Source organism: Callithrix jacchus, chromosome 2 (genome assembly GCF_049354715.1).
Source record: "Callithrix jacchus isolate 240 chromosome 2, calJac240_pri, whole genome shotgun sequence".
NCBI classification, from domain to species: Eukaryota; Metazoa; Chordata; class Mammalia; order Primates; family Cebidae; genus Callithrix; species Callithrix jacchus.
Window position 1 is genome coordinate 20,562,119 of NC_133503.1, and position 17,802 is coordinate 20,579,920.

At 36.1% G+C, this 17,802-nt stretch overlaps 1 protein-coding gene across 4 annotated transcripts in view; it reads right to left on the reverse strand.

The window, feature by feature from the left end:
• Positions 1 to 1,089: 1,089 nt before the first annotated feature.
• The window catches only part of CLINT1 (clathrin interactor 1), a 72,120-nt gene continuing 55,407 nt past the window's right edge, over positions 1,090 to 17,802 (reverse strand). The window contains exons 9-12 of one of the 4 annotated variants that reach the window (XM_078358676.1): positions 10,419 to 10,493; positions 6,518 to 6,804; positions 4,467 to 4,617; positions 1,090 to 2,786 (exon numbers count right to left, since the gene is read on the reverse strand). In XM_078358676.1, coding sequence (XP_078214802.1) covers positions 2,440 to 2,786; positions 4,467 to 4,617; positions 6,518 to 6,804; positions 10,419 to 10,493 — 860 coding nt within the window. In that variant the 3' untranslated portion in view covers positions 1,090 to 2,439. Of the gene's footprint in view, positions 2,787 to 4,466; positions 4,672 to 6,517; positions 6,811 to 10,418; positions 10,494 to 17,802 lie in introns of all 4 variants that reach the window. The other 3 variants (XM_078358668.1, XM_002744104.7, XM_002744103.4) reach the window with 3 other exon arrangements.

Consider the following 17,802-nt stretch of genomic DNA (forward strand, 5'->3'; position numbering starts at 1 on the left):
CAGGCACTTTAAACTAAAAAGGAAACATCTAACCAAAGTAGTTTCAAAACAAGTGTATATGGTTCTTGGAAAAACAAAAAAACCAAACCAAACCAAACACCGAGAGGGAAACAACACTAAATCTGGAGTGGCTACAGACTCAGCGTACAGGCATTGCCGGAACAGTGGGAATTTTCCCCTCACATTAGGCGAATAAAACAGATACAAGCAGAAAAGCTTTGGCTGAAGAAGGAAGGAAAGGAGTATAGGATAGGCAGAAGGAAACCTAATAATGAAAGAAAGGAAGAGGATTTTTTCCCCAACTCCAAATGATTTGGGGGTATTTGTGCCTTTCTTCAAGTATAACTTAGTAACTCCCTCAGAGACAAATCATTCAACTGGACAGAGATCCTCCATGAGACAATTGTTTTTCTCTTTCATGGGCGCTGAAACAACAATACTGAAAAGAAACTGTAGGTTTCGGTTCAATAAAAAAGATATAATGTAGGAGGGCATGATACAGAAAATGCTTTATGAGGTCAATCTGATTAAAAAAAGAATTAAAACACAAAGGCTAAGGTATTTACTTCCTTTAAGAACCATATGTATTTGAGAAAGTGAAGATATACTTCTTAAAGAAAAAACTTACTCAAGATTATAGGTTTTAAATATCAGAGACGATATTCTACTATGCTGCCACCAGAGGTTGGCTTGATTGCTCTAAAGTAACAACACTTGAAAGCTCCTATTCTTTGAAATTAAGTTAAACACATTGAATTGTTGAAAGATTAAAAACCGCAGTCAGCTAATTATACTCTCTCTCATCTCTTATTCAGCAAATGAATCACTTTTCATTACCACTTAGCAGAAGTACATGAATTTCTGCCTAATTAGAAATGTTGTAGATGGAACATTAGCAAGAATGGAGCAGGTCAGAATATCTTTGCTGCTTCATTTTTAATTCCTAACAGTAGAGTCTGATAGGAAAGAATAGAGAAGTCATTAAATAATTTTAAATTATTTATAAAAATTACTTTGCCCAAATTATAATTATTTTTTTCCCAAATGGTCTCAAATGTCTAACAGAATGAAAGAAAAAGCAGTTCAACATTGATTTTAATGAACATTTTAATGTTATGTATAACAGAACATTGTGAATACAACGGAAATAAAGTTTTATCAATTTAATAAAAAAATTTTCAACATAACATGGGGAGATAATTTGATATCTATATTATAGTATTTTGAAAAATATTCCCAGCTTGAGGGTAAAACAATTAATTTTGCGTTCCAAACTCTAGAATCATGATTTTCATGTGAGCTTAATGCAGAATTATAGCAGAAAAACAAAACATTTTAATTAATTTCCTTTATCATTAAATCAATAAAATCTTTGACTGCTACAGGTCTCCTTTAATAATATATATTTAACTCCTCTATTGGAACCATATTGCTAATGCTGTATTATATACACTCAAAACCAAAACAAAACAAATGTGTATAAAATCTAAAGGCAAACATTGAGTTCTAACATTTATATTTAACTTAAGGTTTTAATGGATTTTTACCTTTTCAGACACCCCCCAAAAAAAATAAAATAAATATTTTTCTCTTTTGACTGTTCCTGACTTAAATGATGGCTACAGGGACAAACACGGAAGGAAACCTTGCCAAGTTGATCACTGCAAATTGTAAATTATGACTGCTAAAAACAAACAGTTTTTTTTTTCTTTTAAAGGAAACCACAGAGCAGTCGTGAAAAATTTTTTTCCCCTAGTTCTGCACAGGATAATTACAGCAGAAGACATGGGAAAAGTCCCATAGCTATCACCAATTGCTTAAATAAGTTTTGTTACAATAAAAATTTGGATAGTATAATAGCAGTGTTGCTGGAACATTAGCAAAAGTATATACATTCCAGTTCATTTGATTTAGCCATAATCACATATGTACGCCTTTTTTTGGACAAAAATATATATTTTTATAAAAAACTGATCATCCAACTTTAATGATTTCATATATGGACTCAAGAGTGGTAGTAAAAGGAACAGACCCGATTATGACGAGGCGATTCAGGGACAGAAAAATCAAGTTCCTCAGGAAAAGAAAGTATAAAATTAGAGATTCAAACACGTTTATTCAGCCCTATTTCAGTCTTCCCACAAATTATGCTGTTAAACGCGCTCTTCAGTTGATAAAGGCTTTCAATGGTCTCACCACTCATTTCTGGTTTATCCTCACCTGGAAAAAAATGATTGACTGCCTAATCTGAAGTGCTCTTGCCTGGCCCTCTGAAATAATAGACATTTCACTTTTATAAAACAGATTTTTTGGTTCTTTATGTAGATTTATTTTAATTAATTGATAAAACAAAGGGTAGCTGATTAGCATTTTCCATCCCAACATCACCTATCTGCACAGCTAAAAATTCTTCATTCGATCTGCTTCTTTTACAATCTCTTATTTGCTAAAATTGGCAAAATTTGCAAAGGCATCTTGCTTGGGTTGCACAGTTCCAGAAGTCATGGCTATGTTGGGCATGCCCATTCCCATTGTGCCTGTCAAGCCCATCCCAGCAGCGGACATCCCTATGTTCATGTTCATGCCCATCATGCTCTGGTTCATCATCGGCGTATTTCCAAGAGGGGCCATTCCCATGGTGCCAGTCATCACATTGGGCATACTCATAGGCATGGGTCCCCCTATCAAAGCATTAGTTTGGGGCCGGACAGGAAGCATGTTCGATGGAGAACTGAGGTTCACGGCTCCAAAACTTTGAGTCATCATATTCATAGGCTGCTGCATATCTACCAGAAGAAAACAGACAGAAGAACTTTACCACAATAAATTCTTAGATTCACAGAGCAGAGAACTAGTATCTTCTTGACCATCCATACTTCGTTAGCCCCTAAAATTCCTTTACAGTAATTTTATATAGAAGTCAATTAATCTGCACTGATTCCTCTTGAGAAATACATTCAGTGACTATTGGCTCTGGCTCCCCAGAGATATAGAAACAGTAAGAGTAGACTGGGGAAAAACAGCCAAATTAAAGAATATTCCTACAAAACCTATTGTTAAATCCTACTTAACAAGTTGTCAAGAGCTAGCGTGTATCAAAAATCTTAAGAAAGTTTATATCGACATCTTCTATTTTTAGAACATTCTATTAAACAAATCAGTATGAAGATTTATACAAAATCCTGATTTATAACAAAAATCTTTACAAAGTTTACATCAACTTCATTTAGAACATTTTACTAAGAAAAAAAATCAAAAGTATGAAGATTTATATAAAATCTTGTAATAACAAAAAGCTGGAAACTGAAATAATTACCAAGGGAAATCATACACTAATATGGTAACTATTAAAAGCTAACAATCATTTTTCCTAAGAATATTATTCAATACAGGGAAAATGATCATAAAGTTGAGTAAGAACAGCAATAAACAAATCAATATAAAGAGAATGATTTAAAGTATTAAAAATATGCTTAGAAAAGATGGAAAGCAGCTGGGGCATGGGGGTTCACGCCTGTAATCCCAGCACTTTGGAAGGCCGAGGCAGGTGGATTACCTGAGATCAGGAGTTCAAGACCAGCCTGGCCAACATGGTGAAACCCCATCTCTACTAAAAATACAAAAATTAGTTGGGTGTGGTGGTACATGCCTGTAATCCTGGCTACTCGGAAGGCTGAGGCAAGGAATTGCTTGAACCTGGGAGGTAGAGGCTGCAGTGAGCCGAGATTGCATCCCTGCACTCCAGCCTGGGTGACAGAGCAAGACTCCTTCTCAAAAAAGAAAAGACAGAAAGAAATATGTATTGGCCGGGCGCAGTGTCTCACATCTATAATCCCAGCACTTTGGGAGGCCGAGGCGGGTGGATCACGAGGTCAAGAGATCGAGACCATCCTGATCAACATGGTGAAAACCTGTCTCTACTAAAAATACAAAAATTAGCTGGGCATAGTGGTGCACGCCTGTAGTCCCAGCTACTCAGGAGGCTGAGGCAGGAGAATTGCTTGAACCCAGGAGGCGGAGGTTGCGGTGAGCCGAGATCACGCCACTGCACTCCAGCCTGGGTAACAAGAGTGAAACTCTGTCTCAAAAAAAAAAAAAAAAAAAAAAAATGTATTAATGGCAATTACCCCTCAACTGCAGAATCAGATGATTTTTGTTTGTCCATCATATTTGCCTATATTTAAAAAAAAATCTGTACAGCAAATTTTTATTTTAGTGATCAGGTCCTCAAAACTCTCCACAATACAATAAACGTTATCATGGCAAGAACAAAATATAAATTAATTCGGTGTGCCAGGAGGAATATCCAGTAAATATTTTGTGAAAATATCTTAAGTGAACAGGCATTTGGTTAACTGTTAGTTACAGTTTATATCACGTATTTTTATTTCAGTTTGAAGTACTCCTGGCATTAGGGCAAAAGACTGCAAGTACATAAAGAAGTGGGACGTCTTAAGGTAACTTACTCTGTTGCTGAATCATTGTATTGAGTGATGGCTGTTGGGGTTTGGAAGGCTGCATACCAGGTAGTAAGTTGTCTAGGCTGATGTTTACACTGGGGTCAGACCAAGTAGACGGCAAGGTTTTGCTGACTGATTTCTGGACCATATCTGTATTCTGATTATAGAGAGGATTAGGCTTCTGCAGCACTGTGCTAACATTTTGCAAAGGCTGGAAAATAGAAAAATGCTCTAAAAATTAAGCATCTGTTCTATTAAAATTATCAGATGGCAATTTAATCACAATAATGAACTTCTGAAACAAAGAGAACCAGGAATTTCTATGCTAATGTCTTCAATACCCCAAATCATTAGTTTCCCAAAGAGGTTCCTCTGAAGTCCCAATCAGGTTTGAAGTGGATAAAATCAACAACTTACGTACACTAACAATTATTCTCTCATCACTCAAAGTCTAAAAGTCACCATCCCTGGCAAATGCCCAGGGGAACTACCAATTACTACCAATTTTAGGTTAGTATGGCTTTAAGGAGATACACAAGTGGAAATTTATTCTTTCCAAAACAGAATTGAGAGGCCAGGTATGATGACTTACGCCTGTAATCCCAGCACTATGGGAGGCTGAGGTGGACGGATCATCTGAGGTCAGAAGTTCAAAGACCAGCCTGGCCAACATGATGAAATCCCGTCTCTATTAAAAATACAAAATTAGCCAGGCATGGTGGCACGTGCCTGTAGTCCTAGCTACTTGGGAGGCTAAGGCAGGAGCATAGCTTGAACCAGGGAGGTGGGGGTTGCAGTGAGCAGAGATCGTGCTACTGCACTCCAGCCTGGGCGACAGAGTGAGATTCTCTAAAAACAACAAAACAAAACAGGTATGATGTCTCACATTATACAGAGATATAAGGCAAAACTGTCAAAAAGCAATTTATATTTCACATATCTGACTGACATTTCCCTGCTCTGTGTATACTTCTACTACCTAAAGTGAGCAACACTAAGTGAACCTGATATACACAGACCAATGTATGGGAAACAAGAAATTCAGAGGAAAGAAGCAGAGGTACTCTAGTCTGGGCGACAGAGAGAGACTCCGTCTCAAAAAAAAAAAAAAAAAAAAAATAACAGAACAGAAACAGGAGAATAATTTATAATTTAAAAAGTACCAATGCAAAGAATTATGACAGTTACAATTAAGGCTGCAAATAAAATAGATCGGCTTTATGCTTAACTCATATATTAGGTCTTATTTCTGTTTTACAGAGCAGTCACCTTTCTGCTTCTTTCTTCTTTTCCTTCATCCTAATACCCTACAGAGGAGAATCTACACATTAAAATGAGTAAATAGCATCATAAACACATATTCTCAATAGTTTGAGTCAAAAATAGCAAGTTCCTGGTACAATTCAGACACGTATTTTCCAAGCCCACACTTGTTTTGAATTCTAAGCTAGTAGTAGACAATTTGGATTTAACTATAAAATAGTGAATGAAGAAGCTCTCATTTTAGTTTTTCTTTATGAAAATGAAAGTTGAAAGATGAGCCTATAAAACATTTATATAATGTAGAGCAGGTCCAGAATTGGGAAGAACATTTGCCATTTGAGGGAATGATTTTCATATTAGCAATGATTATTTACAATCAATGAGTGATATTTCTTTAGGGACATGACCAGGTATTTTACTAAGTGAATACTTGCCATGAGTGAAACAATATCTCCATTTCTTTTTCTTAAAGACAATTTAAAAACACTACTAAATACCAATTTGTCATAACAACACATTTTTGGCATGTTCCTCCTCTGTACAAAGGCACCATGCTTGGCTTTATAGTGACTACAAGATGGGGGGAGAATGCCTTGCCTTCCAGAATGTAAATGACTATGCTATGGGAAAGAGTATAAGGTAAATGAAACGTGCAGATGCATACACACACACACACACACACACACACACACACACACGGCTTGCTTTTCTGTTTCATACTAATCTATCATTAGATGAGTTAAAGAATCTCAAAGATTATCAGTAACCACTTCCAACGGAACCAGACAACTTACCTGTGATCTCGACATGGGCAAACCAAGTCCCACAGTATTAGTGCTCATCATTGAGAAATTCATACTCTGGGAAGATGTCATAGTTGCCTGGGATGAGCCCATAAGATCAAACAGATCTGAAGAATTTGAGGCAGAAGGAGGTGGGCCTAGAGCTGGTTGTGAGCCACTAACAAGTTCTACTGATGGCTGGGAGGCACTGCCAAAGAACTCGCCACTGGAAGCAACAGGACCTGATGGGGCTTGGTTGAAGGCACTCCAGTCACCAAAGTCTCCATTCCCACTTGTTGCTGTTACTAAGACAGAAATAACTCTAAGGATAAGAAACTTCATGAAATGCACAGAACAAATATAACAATCTATGAACTGAAACAAATTAGAGCTGATCTGAGTCCATCCAGATTAACATCTGCAAGTACTATCTCCATCTGGACAGTATTCTTTCTCATAAATATTACACAAGAGTTAACAAGGTGGCAAAAACAGAACAAAAAACCTCCCAAATATAAAGTAAAATCCATCTCTTAAAAGCTCTGTAGGTGACACATTGAAATTATCATAAAAAGTCCCCTTCAATCAAGTATGCAACAACAAATATACTTCCAGCTAAACAAATATGATCTAGTCTGGGACTCTGAAAAGCAAAGAGAAACCTCTAAACTAGTTTAACTTTTTGTTGGGAGCTCTAGAATCCTCATGTGAGAAGATACTCAGTAGAATCAGAGAAAACTCATTGAGTTTATTATTTGAAAGGTTCAAATAGAAACCAAACTACAATTTATACTGTCTCATGTCATTTGTAAAACCCCAAATTCATAAGATTAAATTTTTTAAAAAAATAACCCCATACAGAAAAACATGGAGGAAAAAAAACTAATAAAATTATGAATAGGGGTAGTAAATTTCTATAAGAAGTTCTCACTAAGGGATGGGTGCGGTGGCTCACGTCTGTAAGCCTAGCACTTTGGGAGGCCAAGGCAGGTGGATCACTCGAGGTCAGGAGTTCGAGACCAAGCTGGCCAACATGTTGAAACCCCATCTCATCTCTGCTAAAAATACTAAAAAGTAGCTGGGTGTGGTGGCACATGCCTATAGTCCCAGCTACTCAGAAGGTTCAGGCACGAGAATCGCTTGAACCTGGGAGGCAGAAGTTGCACTGAGCCGAGATTGTACCACTGCACTCCAGCCTAGGTGACAGAGCAAGACTCGGTTTCCAAAAAAAAAAAAGAAGTTCTCACCTATTTGGCCATGCTTCTACTGATAACACCGGGGCTATAACCATGATATAACCTTAGCACATTGCCTGCTTCAACTGGGACTGGTTAATTTATTTACAATAAAAGAAAGGAGGAAAACTCATGTAATATTAAAAAACACAACCAAGCCAGAAACAAGCACAACCCTATCACTGTACTTTGCAAGTTGAAGGTTGAATGCATAAAATCCATACGCTAAATCACCACAGTCTTATCAATTAACCTCTTATCAATTTTTATATTGAAAGAAACAAATAAATATAAATGAAGTTGAAAAAGCAAAAGGTGAAGAAGGAGCTACATAAAAACTGTCATCTGAAAGCAAATAGTAAGTATGTACCTTCCAAGTTAATTAACACCATCTCTTTGTACTCCATGTTCATTTACAACTTGGAAATACATTTTGTCTAGCCTAAAAAGTAACCAACCACTACAATATCATGTCTCATTATGCTAAATATCAAAAGAGAATAACGCAAAGTCTTTAAAACTATATTCTTCTATCACCATATTAAAATGTAAGCACCCTCGAAAGAAAATAATTCACTTAGAAACCCCAAGTTCTACTAACAATTTAATATAAAAACTGGGCTAAAAGCCAGGCACGGTGGCTCACGCCTCTAAGTCCAGCACTTTGGGAGGCCAAGGCAGGTGGATCATGAGGTCAAGAGATCGACACCATCCTGATCAACATGGTGAAACCCCGTCTACTAAAAATACAAAAATTAGCTGGGCATGGTGGTGCGCGCCTGTAGTCCCAGCTACTCAGGAGGCTGAGGCAGGAGAATTGCTTGAACCCAGAAGGCGGAGGTTGCAGTGAGCCGAGATCGTGCCATTGCACTCCAGTCTGGGTAACAACAGCGAAACTCCGTCTCAAAAAAAAAAAAAAAAAAAAAAAAAATTGGGCTAATATTCTTTACCTCAGGGTTTTACTAATACTTGTCTTTGATTTTTTTTTTTTTTTATTCCACACAAGAGACAGCATTAAGGGTTTTACAATTAGTTCTAGATATTAAACAATTTAAACTAATTTAAGTAAGTCTGCTGGAGCAATGTAAACTTTTATGCTGACTTTCTATTTGCTTGATCTATAAAGCAGAATATGAATGGAAACTGGGGCAAAATGTGTTACCCCACCTGCAAACTTCATATCTGAAATGATTAATCGCGGGTGGAAAAGATTTCTAGTGGGGCATATATTGTTCAGAAATGATTAATCATTGTTGCAACAGTTTCAGCTCCCTGTATAAGGGGTGCTCAGGTTATATTAGTCACATGCATACAGATTAAGAGATGTATCACTTAGGCAAGGTTAACATATTCAAATTATTTGCATAGGAGGCAACTTTATATACATAAAAACTTTGAGATTTACACAGGGAAGCTATTAAATTAGGGTAATGTTTACCTTCCACTTTGATTTGCCTAAAGTAAGGTATTATGCCCTTAAAGGGCATAATCACACTTTCAAAATGAAGCAGATAATTACTCAACAATTCTGGTTTCTGGAAAATACTTGGAATTTACAAAAATAAGTTGTCAAAATAACCCCAAACCATTTTACAAGCTATGCATCTTTTTTCTTAACTCCTCACAAACTTAACCAGATATTACTAAATACAAATTTCAATCCAGTTTAATATAACAGCAATATATTATTTTACTTGCGATGAATAACACTAACTCAGTTAAATTACATCTTTTCTCCCTGCCTCACCTCATGTTAGAGATTCTCATAGCTAAATTTTAAAAATATTCTTTCTCAAACTCAGACTGACCAGATTTTATAAAAGAAATATCACAACTTCTTCACAACCTTAAAAAAAAAAAAAAAGACATTTAATAATGAACTTAGCCCCTATTCTATTAGGTTGGTGCAAAAGTAACTGCGGTAATTACACCAACCTAATACATACCTCTATAGACATTACCCTCAAAAAGAACCATGACAAGTAACATGTTCCCAGTTTTAGGAAGTTAAAGGCTCAGAGGCTTTCACAAAATTAAACAGCTCTCACAGTATATGGTAGGGGTACTAAGATAAAAATATTAATTAAAAAAAAGAAACAAGCCTTTCACTTCAATCCTTGATGTTTAAGCCCATATTCTGTTTGAATGCTGTTTTTTTTTTTAAATTCTATTCTAACAAAGAATGAGAAAGTTTTGCCTGAGGTCCAACTGCTCATTATTTTAGGATATGTCAAAATGAAGTTCAGTTATTTTTCACACAAATGCTTTTGAAACATCTAAATTAAGAAAGGAATACATTTTAATAAGATACTTTCATTCATGAAAATCATAAGCAAAACTAAACATAGACCATAATATTCTTGCTAGTAAATAAAATGAGATTATTTAAACACACTCATATCCTCCTTTCCCTTTCAAAAACACTAAACAAGAGTCATCTATGAATACGGGCAATTTTCTTGAGATGTACCTGAGTAGTGTGCAACCAAAGCACTTCATTTGGCACATTTAAGGCATCCGCCCAATAAAATACTTTCTAAATAAGTACTTTAGGAATTATAAATTATGAATACTACCGGTTGAAAAGCAACAGAAAGCAGCTGACTTGCGGGGAATGAAGTTGTTTTTAATAACCGTTTTACCACCCCAGACTTCTGGCCAATCAAATCAAATCATACCTTGGGAAGGGAAACTGCCTGATGCAGCAGCTGAGCCAAAGTCAGCAAATCCTCCGAATAAATCAGCTGATCCTCCTGGAAGTTAAGAAAAAGTTAAAACTGTCAGAACTAGAGAACAATTGTAAATAATTTCTGGAGGCCACTTTAGTGCCACACAAAAAGTACCTAATAATATTAAAGGCTGATATGCCTCATAAAAGCTAATCTGTTGACCTAAATTTTCATGTCACTATGTTCCCTGTGAGTTACCATAGGCTCTTTTCCATTCCTCAGCCTTATATCTAGTAAGATAAATGACACTGTATCTGTGGTTAAAATTATCTAACATTTCACAAGCATAATGTGGGAAGAATACAACCAATTATACTCTTTATGAGCCTTCAATAGATTCTAAAATCTGAGTAAAATGCTGCTGGGAAATAAGATATTCACAAGACAAGGCCAGGCATGGTGGCTCACATCTGTAATCCCAGCACTTTGGGAGGCCGAGGCAGGCGGATCATGAGGTCAAGAGATGAGACCATCTTGGCCAACATGGTGAAACCCTCTCTCTACTAAAAATACAAAAATTAGCTGGGCATGGTGGTATGCGCCTGTAGTCCAGTTACTCGGGATGCTGAGGCAGGATAATCACTTGAATCCAGGAGGCAGAGGTTACAGTGAGCTGAGATTGTGCTACTGCACTCAGCCTGGAGAGAGTGAGACTCCACCTCAAAAAAAAAAAAAAAAAAAAATCACAAGATGAGTAAATAAAATGCAGGATACTCGACTGGACCCTGGATTTTTTTTTTTTTTTAAGTGCTATCCTAAAATGACAGAATGGAGACATTGGGGAAATCTGAATATGGTCTGTATATTAACATTAATACTGTTTTAATGTTAAATCCCAAGTAGGATTATATTATGATCGTAAAGGAGAATGTCCTTGTAAAGAGATACAGGCTGAAGTATTTTAGGGGCAAAATGTCATGATTGCAACTTCCTCTCAGATGAACAAACAGTATAGAATAAACAAACAAGGTCGGGCGCGGTGGCTCACGCCTGTAATCCCAGCACTTTGGGAGGCCGAGGCGGGTGGATCACGCGGTCAAGAGATCGAAACCATCCTGGTCAACATGGTGAAACCCCGTCTCTACTAAAAATACAAAAAATTAGCTGGGCATGGTGGCGCATGCCTATAATCCCAGCTACTCGGGAGGCTGAGGCAGGAGAATTGCCTGAACCCAGGAGGTGGAGGTTGCAGTGAGCCGAGATCGCGCCATTGCACTCCAGCCTGGGTAACAAGAGCGAAACTCCGTCTCAAAAAATAAAATAAAATAAACAAACAAAAAAGAACCAAAGATACAAAGAAAATGGAGCAAATTTTCTGTATGTTTTTAATTAAAAAAAAAAAATACAAAGTTAGGGAAAAGACAAAATCGACTCGTATAAAAATCATTTCAGGGTCTGGTGTGGTGGCTTACGCCTGTAAATCCCAGCACTTTAGGAGAACGAAGTGAGAGGACTGCTTGAGCCCAGGAGGTGGGAGATCAGCCTGGGCAATAGTGTGAGATCTCGTCTCTGCAAAACCTTAAGCTTGAGCCCAGGATGCAGAGGTTGCAGTGAACCGAGATTGCGGCACTCCAGCCTGGGTGACACAGTGAGACGCTGTCTCAAAAATACAAAACAAAACAAAAAAACCATTTTAGGCAGAGAGCGGGAGAAATATCAATACAATAGTTTTGGTGACTTTTTTCCCCCCCCATAGTGTTTACTCTATAAAACAGTAAATATTGTATTTTGTATTTTTAAAGCATGGGGAAAAAAACAGCTTTTTGCTACTTCTAGACAGTTGTTTTTAAAAGGATAAGACCTAAATTATAAGTCTGGAAATCAAATCTGTGTGCATAACATCACCTTCTGACATAAAATTTTATTTGTAAACACTACATGAAGAATATTTACTTTTAACTATAGTTTCAATTATAACATTATTTCAAGTTTTAATGTTCCTTTCTTAATTTAAGTAGTGAAACAGCGCAATATCTGAAACTTTAAATAGTTGTAATTATTTTTGTCCTTAAAGATTTCACCTCTTAATAGTCACAACCTTAGAAATCTACAGCAGTTCAATTATGGTGCTTTCAGTGTTATGTGAACATTATATAGGTTACACCACAGCTGCTTAGCCTGCAGTGCTTAGAAACTAGCCAGGTGGGACTGGAACATCTGGGCTGCACTCAAACACCACCAGGGACAGCTTCCAACATCTGGTGCCATTTCTGAATTGTCTTATCGCTGCAAGACATTCTGCCCCATCTGCTACACTCAACTGGGTTAATTAAACTAGAACCATCTCCCCTTCTTAATATATGGCCAACAGTAATAAAAGGAACAAATCAGTTTCTGATATGTGTGTACTTGGTATTTCTTTTTAATGCAATTTACTGTAGTCAACTATCAGCAAGCATAACTAATTCCTCATTTCTTCACCACAGAGGCACATGCTAATATATATATATACAAACATACACACATGCCCTCACTCACCAGATGATTAATGCCAACCAAAGTGAAGATGCTTCAATTCTATCAACACTACAGCTTAGTCTAATTTTTACTTCATCTAAAAGAATATCACAGTGATCTTTTCCTTAAAGGTACATATATCATGACAAAATGTGACAAGGAACACAAAAATTCAATGAGGTATATGTTTAAACCATTTAAACAAGCAGACATATTAATAAAATCTAAAAGGTAAATGAATGTTTCTAACAGTTGCTGCTTAACATTCATGTTTGTTTTCCGTAAAGCTCCTTCATGTTAAAAATACTGGTTAAGTGTACTGTTGGGTAACAGAATGATAATCAATTACTATAACACTAAGGGATTTAAAAATTAAAGGTTATTTTAATTTGCTTTATTTAAACAGTGAATAAACATCAATATACAATTTATTATACCAAACAAGTGAGGAGTTAGGGATTTTCTTTCCTTTTTCTTCTTTTTTTTGAGACAGAGTTCTGCTCTTGTCGCCCAGGTTGGAGTATAATGGCATGATTTGGTTCACTGCAACCTCTACCTCCCAGGTGATTCTCCTCCCTCAGCTGCCTGCGTAGCTGGATTACAGGCACGTGCCACCACGCCAAGCTAATTTTTAAAATTTTTACTAGAGATGGGGTTTTGTCACGTTGGCCACCAGGCTGGTCTCGAACTCCCGACCTCAGGTGACCCGCTGGCCTTGACCTACCAAAATGCTTGGATTACAGGCGTGAGCCACCTTGCCAGGCGGAGTTAGGGATTTTCAAATCTTATTCAGTCTAGGCTACAAAGAAAATTCATGTTGAGGATAAAAGCTGTCGATCGCAACTTCAAACTGGTTAAGAAATTTTGTTTTTGACAATCTTGAATTTAGTATCTCAGATAATTACCTACCTTCTATCACCAAAACAGAAATTATATGATATTCATAACTTATCTATAGCAAATAGTATTCCTCTCCACCTATATTACAGGAATTTTGATTTCAACATGAGTAATTTGAGAATTCTGGGAGCAAAGAATGGAAAGACGCATGTAACTACTTTACAAAAAGAAGCTGCCTTTCTGTGAAAATGTTTCTTCTTTCTATCTTTTAAAGTGCCACATACTATGCTTTTACTGGTACTTTAAGAAACGTAATCTTCAACTTTGAAAACTGTCTCAAAAATTAAATTTAGAAAATGTTTCTCTCTCCTAGGAAGGACAATCCATACCTATATGTATGATATTCATACCAAATTCCACATTCATTTTCCATACTTAAGCATTTTCCCAGTAACTTCTATCTAAAGGAATGTAAATAAAAGAGTCTACCAAAACACTGCTGCATGTGGAAGACTGCTAATTTCACAACAAGTGCTATCCTTCAAGATTCCCACATGAGAGCTGTCATTATAAATGAACCATTTCCATCTGCCTTTTCAGGGCAGCAAGGAGGTTATTTAGAGTCACCTGCTGGGAACATGTATTTCCCAAAGCAATACTGTGAACAAGAAAATATAGCTAAACTAGATAGTACTTAAACCACAAATGGAAATTTTCTTTGACAAAAGAAAATTAATCTAGATTACATTAAGACAAACGTTTGCATGAAGAATTCTTATATAACATTAAAGCAATGGGAAATTGCCAAAAATATGTAAATACATGACAAAGAATTATTATCTATAATACACAAGTTTTAGAATATCAATATGGATGAATGCTCCTAATAGGATGCACAAAGAACATGAACAGACAGTAACAACTGGCCTATAAAAATATGAAGTGTTCAAAATCAATCAATGCAAAATAAAATGAAATATTTTCTCTTTACAAAACTGAAAAAGCTTTTAAAGGTGCTATTGTGCTACAACACTTTGGAAAAAATAAAAAAATAATGTCTAGAAAATAAGGGATTAACTGGCTAAATTATAATATAGACATCCAATGTAAGATTATAAAGCAATGAAAACTGTTATAAAATAATACCAACTATCGTAAGAAAATGGTCATGAGATCTTCGGTGAAAAGCAGTTTATAAAAATAAATAGATAAACAAATAAAACCCAGAAAAATCCAAACAAATGAAAAGTCATATCTAAAAGCCTGAAAAGGATTTGCCACATAATACATGCTTAAATAACTATATCAATAGAGTAGAAATGTAGAAAATGTATTTTAAAAAGATATTCACCGGATTATTAATACTTTATATGTCTAAATTATGGTAAATCACTTGTTTTCTGCCAAACTGAGCATACATTACTTTTAATAATCAGTGAAAAAGAGAACATACTAAAAAATTTTATTTCCAGTAAACTTAGTTTAAACTAGAGACAATCTCTACCCAAAAGTTAAGTTGGTGTACTGAGGATGGAACAAGGTGAGTATTTATATGTTCGTGTAAATGTCTTCCAGTAACTAGTGATTACTGGGTACAAAGCAGCAGGTTCAAATGTAAATATAATACACATTTTGGATCTGATATATCTTAATCCTTTTAAATGTTTCTTTTTAACTTAAAAAACTTCAAAATATATTGCAGGTCATTTAAGTTCTATCTGGATTGAATATGCTGTATTTTTTCTTTTAACCTCATTTATTGTACTAGAAATATCTTGTGTAACAGTATGTTAATCAAGACCTAAATTTCCTAATTACAAAAGGACAAAGAAGACAAGCTGGTCTTTTTAAAGAGGTGAGATAAACTAAAAAAAGAAATGGCACAGTTTTTGGCATTCTATTTAAAATTGGCTTATTTTCTAAATAGAGTCGCACAATTCTTAATGACAGAATGCACTGGGGAGTTAGGTGATTTCGTCATTGTGGGAACATCAAAGAATGTATTTACATAAACCTAGATAGTTAGCCTAGTACACACCTAGGCTATAGCCTATTACTCCTTGACTTCAAATCTGTACATCATGTCACTATACTGGACACTGTACCACAACACAATAGAAAATGTTTGTATATCTAAACATAGGAAAGGTACAGTAGAAATATAATATTGTAATTTTATGGGACCATGGTCACTATACTTTGCACTCCATGACTGTACTTTAAATTACTTTCCATTTCTTAAAATGTTTACTTAGAAATGTACTTTACTAAAAGCCACCGAAACACCATGTGAGTACAGATTTTAAAAGGCTATCACCCCATTGGTGCATTTAAGATGTAAGATAGTCTTAAGCAAATCTCGATAAATAGGTTTTATATATGTATTTTTAAACTTAGTAAAATATTCTACAACAATTTTACTATATATACTTTTGAGAATGCTAACAAGAACATGTAATGATACACACACACACACACACACACACACACACGAAAATCTGAGCATTTTCTCAGAGGATGTATTTATCTGGTGAGTGGTACAGATGCCATATCTGCTTAGCTTTACAGTTTGTGCCCACATTACTTGCATGATGGTACTATTATAAATATGGGCACATCTGGTAAATGACACCCAAATGACATACCAAATAGCAATGTTAATATGGTAGATTCTTATACCTTCTCATGTGTAAGTGCTGAAGATTTAATGTCCAATTTTCTTTCACTGCTGAATTTAATTTAAAATGTATTATTAAAATATTTAAATAGAGATTGGGAGTAACTAGATTTATGTACTGATTGAAGAGGGCGCTGCACAAACTGGTTAAACATACGGTTTCAAATAGGAGATAACTTAAAAAAATCCTTCTAATGTCGATCTCTATTATTTGCTTTTTATTAAGTTAAAATAAACTTTAAGGCAAGAATTCTTCTAGATCTCATTCAAACTTTGTCTCAGTTACTATATTAATATTAATTGCTACTTCTATTTAATTAGTCCAACTACTGTTTGCACTAGAGAAGAAAAACCACTCCAAGATTCCTTGCCAAGTAAAGGAAGCATGTTGGTATTTAATAATTCTCTCTGTTCAAAGCAATCTTGATGTCACCAAGGAAAAGTTACATCCACTCATCTGACCTTCCTAGTTAATTCTTCTCTGATTGCTCCATTAAAACTTTCCAAAGATGCAGGAAAGGGGCCCTTTAAATATTTCACGTCAGGAAGCCCAAAATAGTTGATATTCTGTGACACTATGTCTGTACTACATGACTACGTAGTAATTACTACTTAATTCTATAGTTCAAATCTTAAACATACAAAAATATATCACATAAATTGTTAAATGACTAATGTAGCTGTCTGCAACCTTGGGCATTACAGTCCAATCAAGTTTAAAGAATTTTAGGAACAGTTGCAGTTACAGAAAAAAGAAAAAGGGAACTGAAGAATTTCAGAAAGTAGGCTGGCTGGGCATGGTGGCTCATGCTTGTAATCCCAGCACTTTGGGAGGCTGAAGCCCATGGATCACCTGAGGTCAGGAGTTTAAGACCAGGACGGCAAACATGGAGAAATCCTGTCTCTACTAAAAATACAAAAATTAGCCGGGCATGGTGATACATGCTTGTAATCCTAGCTACTTGGGAGGCTGAGGCAGGAGAATCGCTTGAACCCAGGAGGCAGAGGTTGCAGTGAGCCAAGTCTGTGCCATTGCACTCCAGCCTGGGCAACAAGAGCGAAACTCCGTCTCAAAAAAAAGAAAAAGTAGGTCAACCCAGATGTCCGGGCTGGGTACAGGGACTCACACCTGTAATCCCAGCACTTCAGGAGGCGGAGGAGGGCAGATCACCTGAGGTCAGGAGTTTGAGACCAGCCGGGCCAACATGGTGATACCCTGTCTTTACTAAATATACAAAAATTAGCCACACATGGTGGCGGGTGCCTGTAATCCCAGCTACTTGAGAGGCTGAGGCAGAATTGTTCATGACTAATTCAAGAATTTTAAGATAGCAGCAGGTAAGGAAGAGGAAACAACAA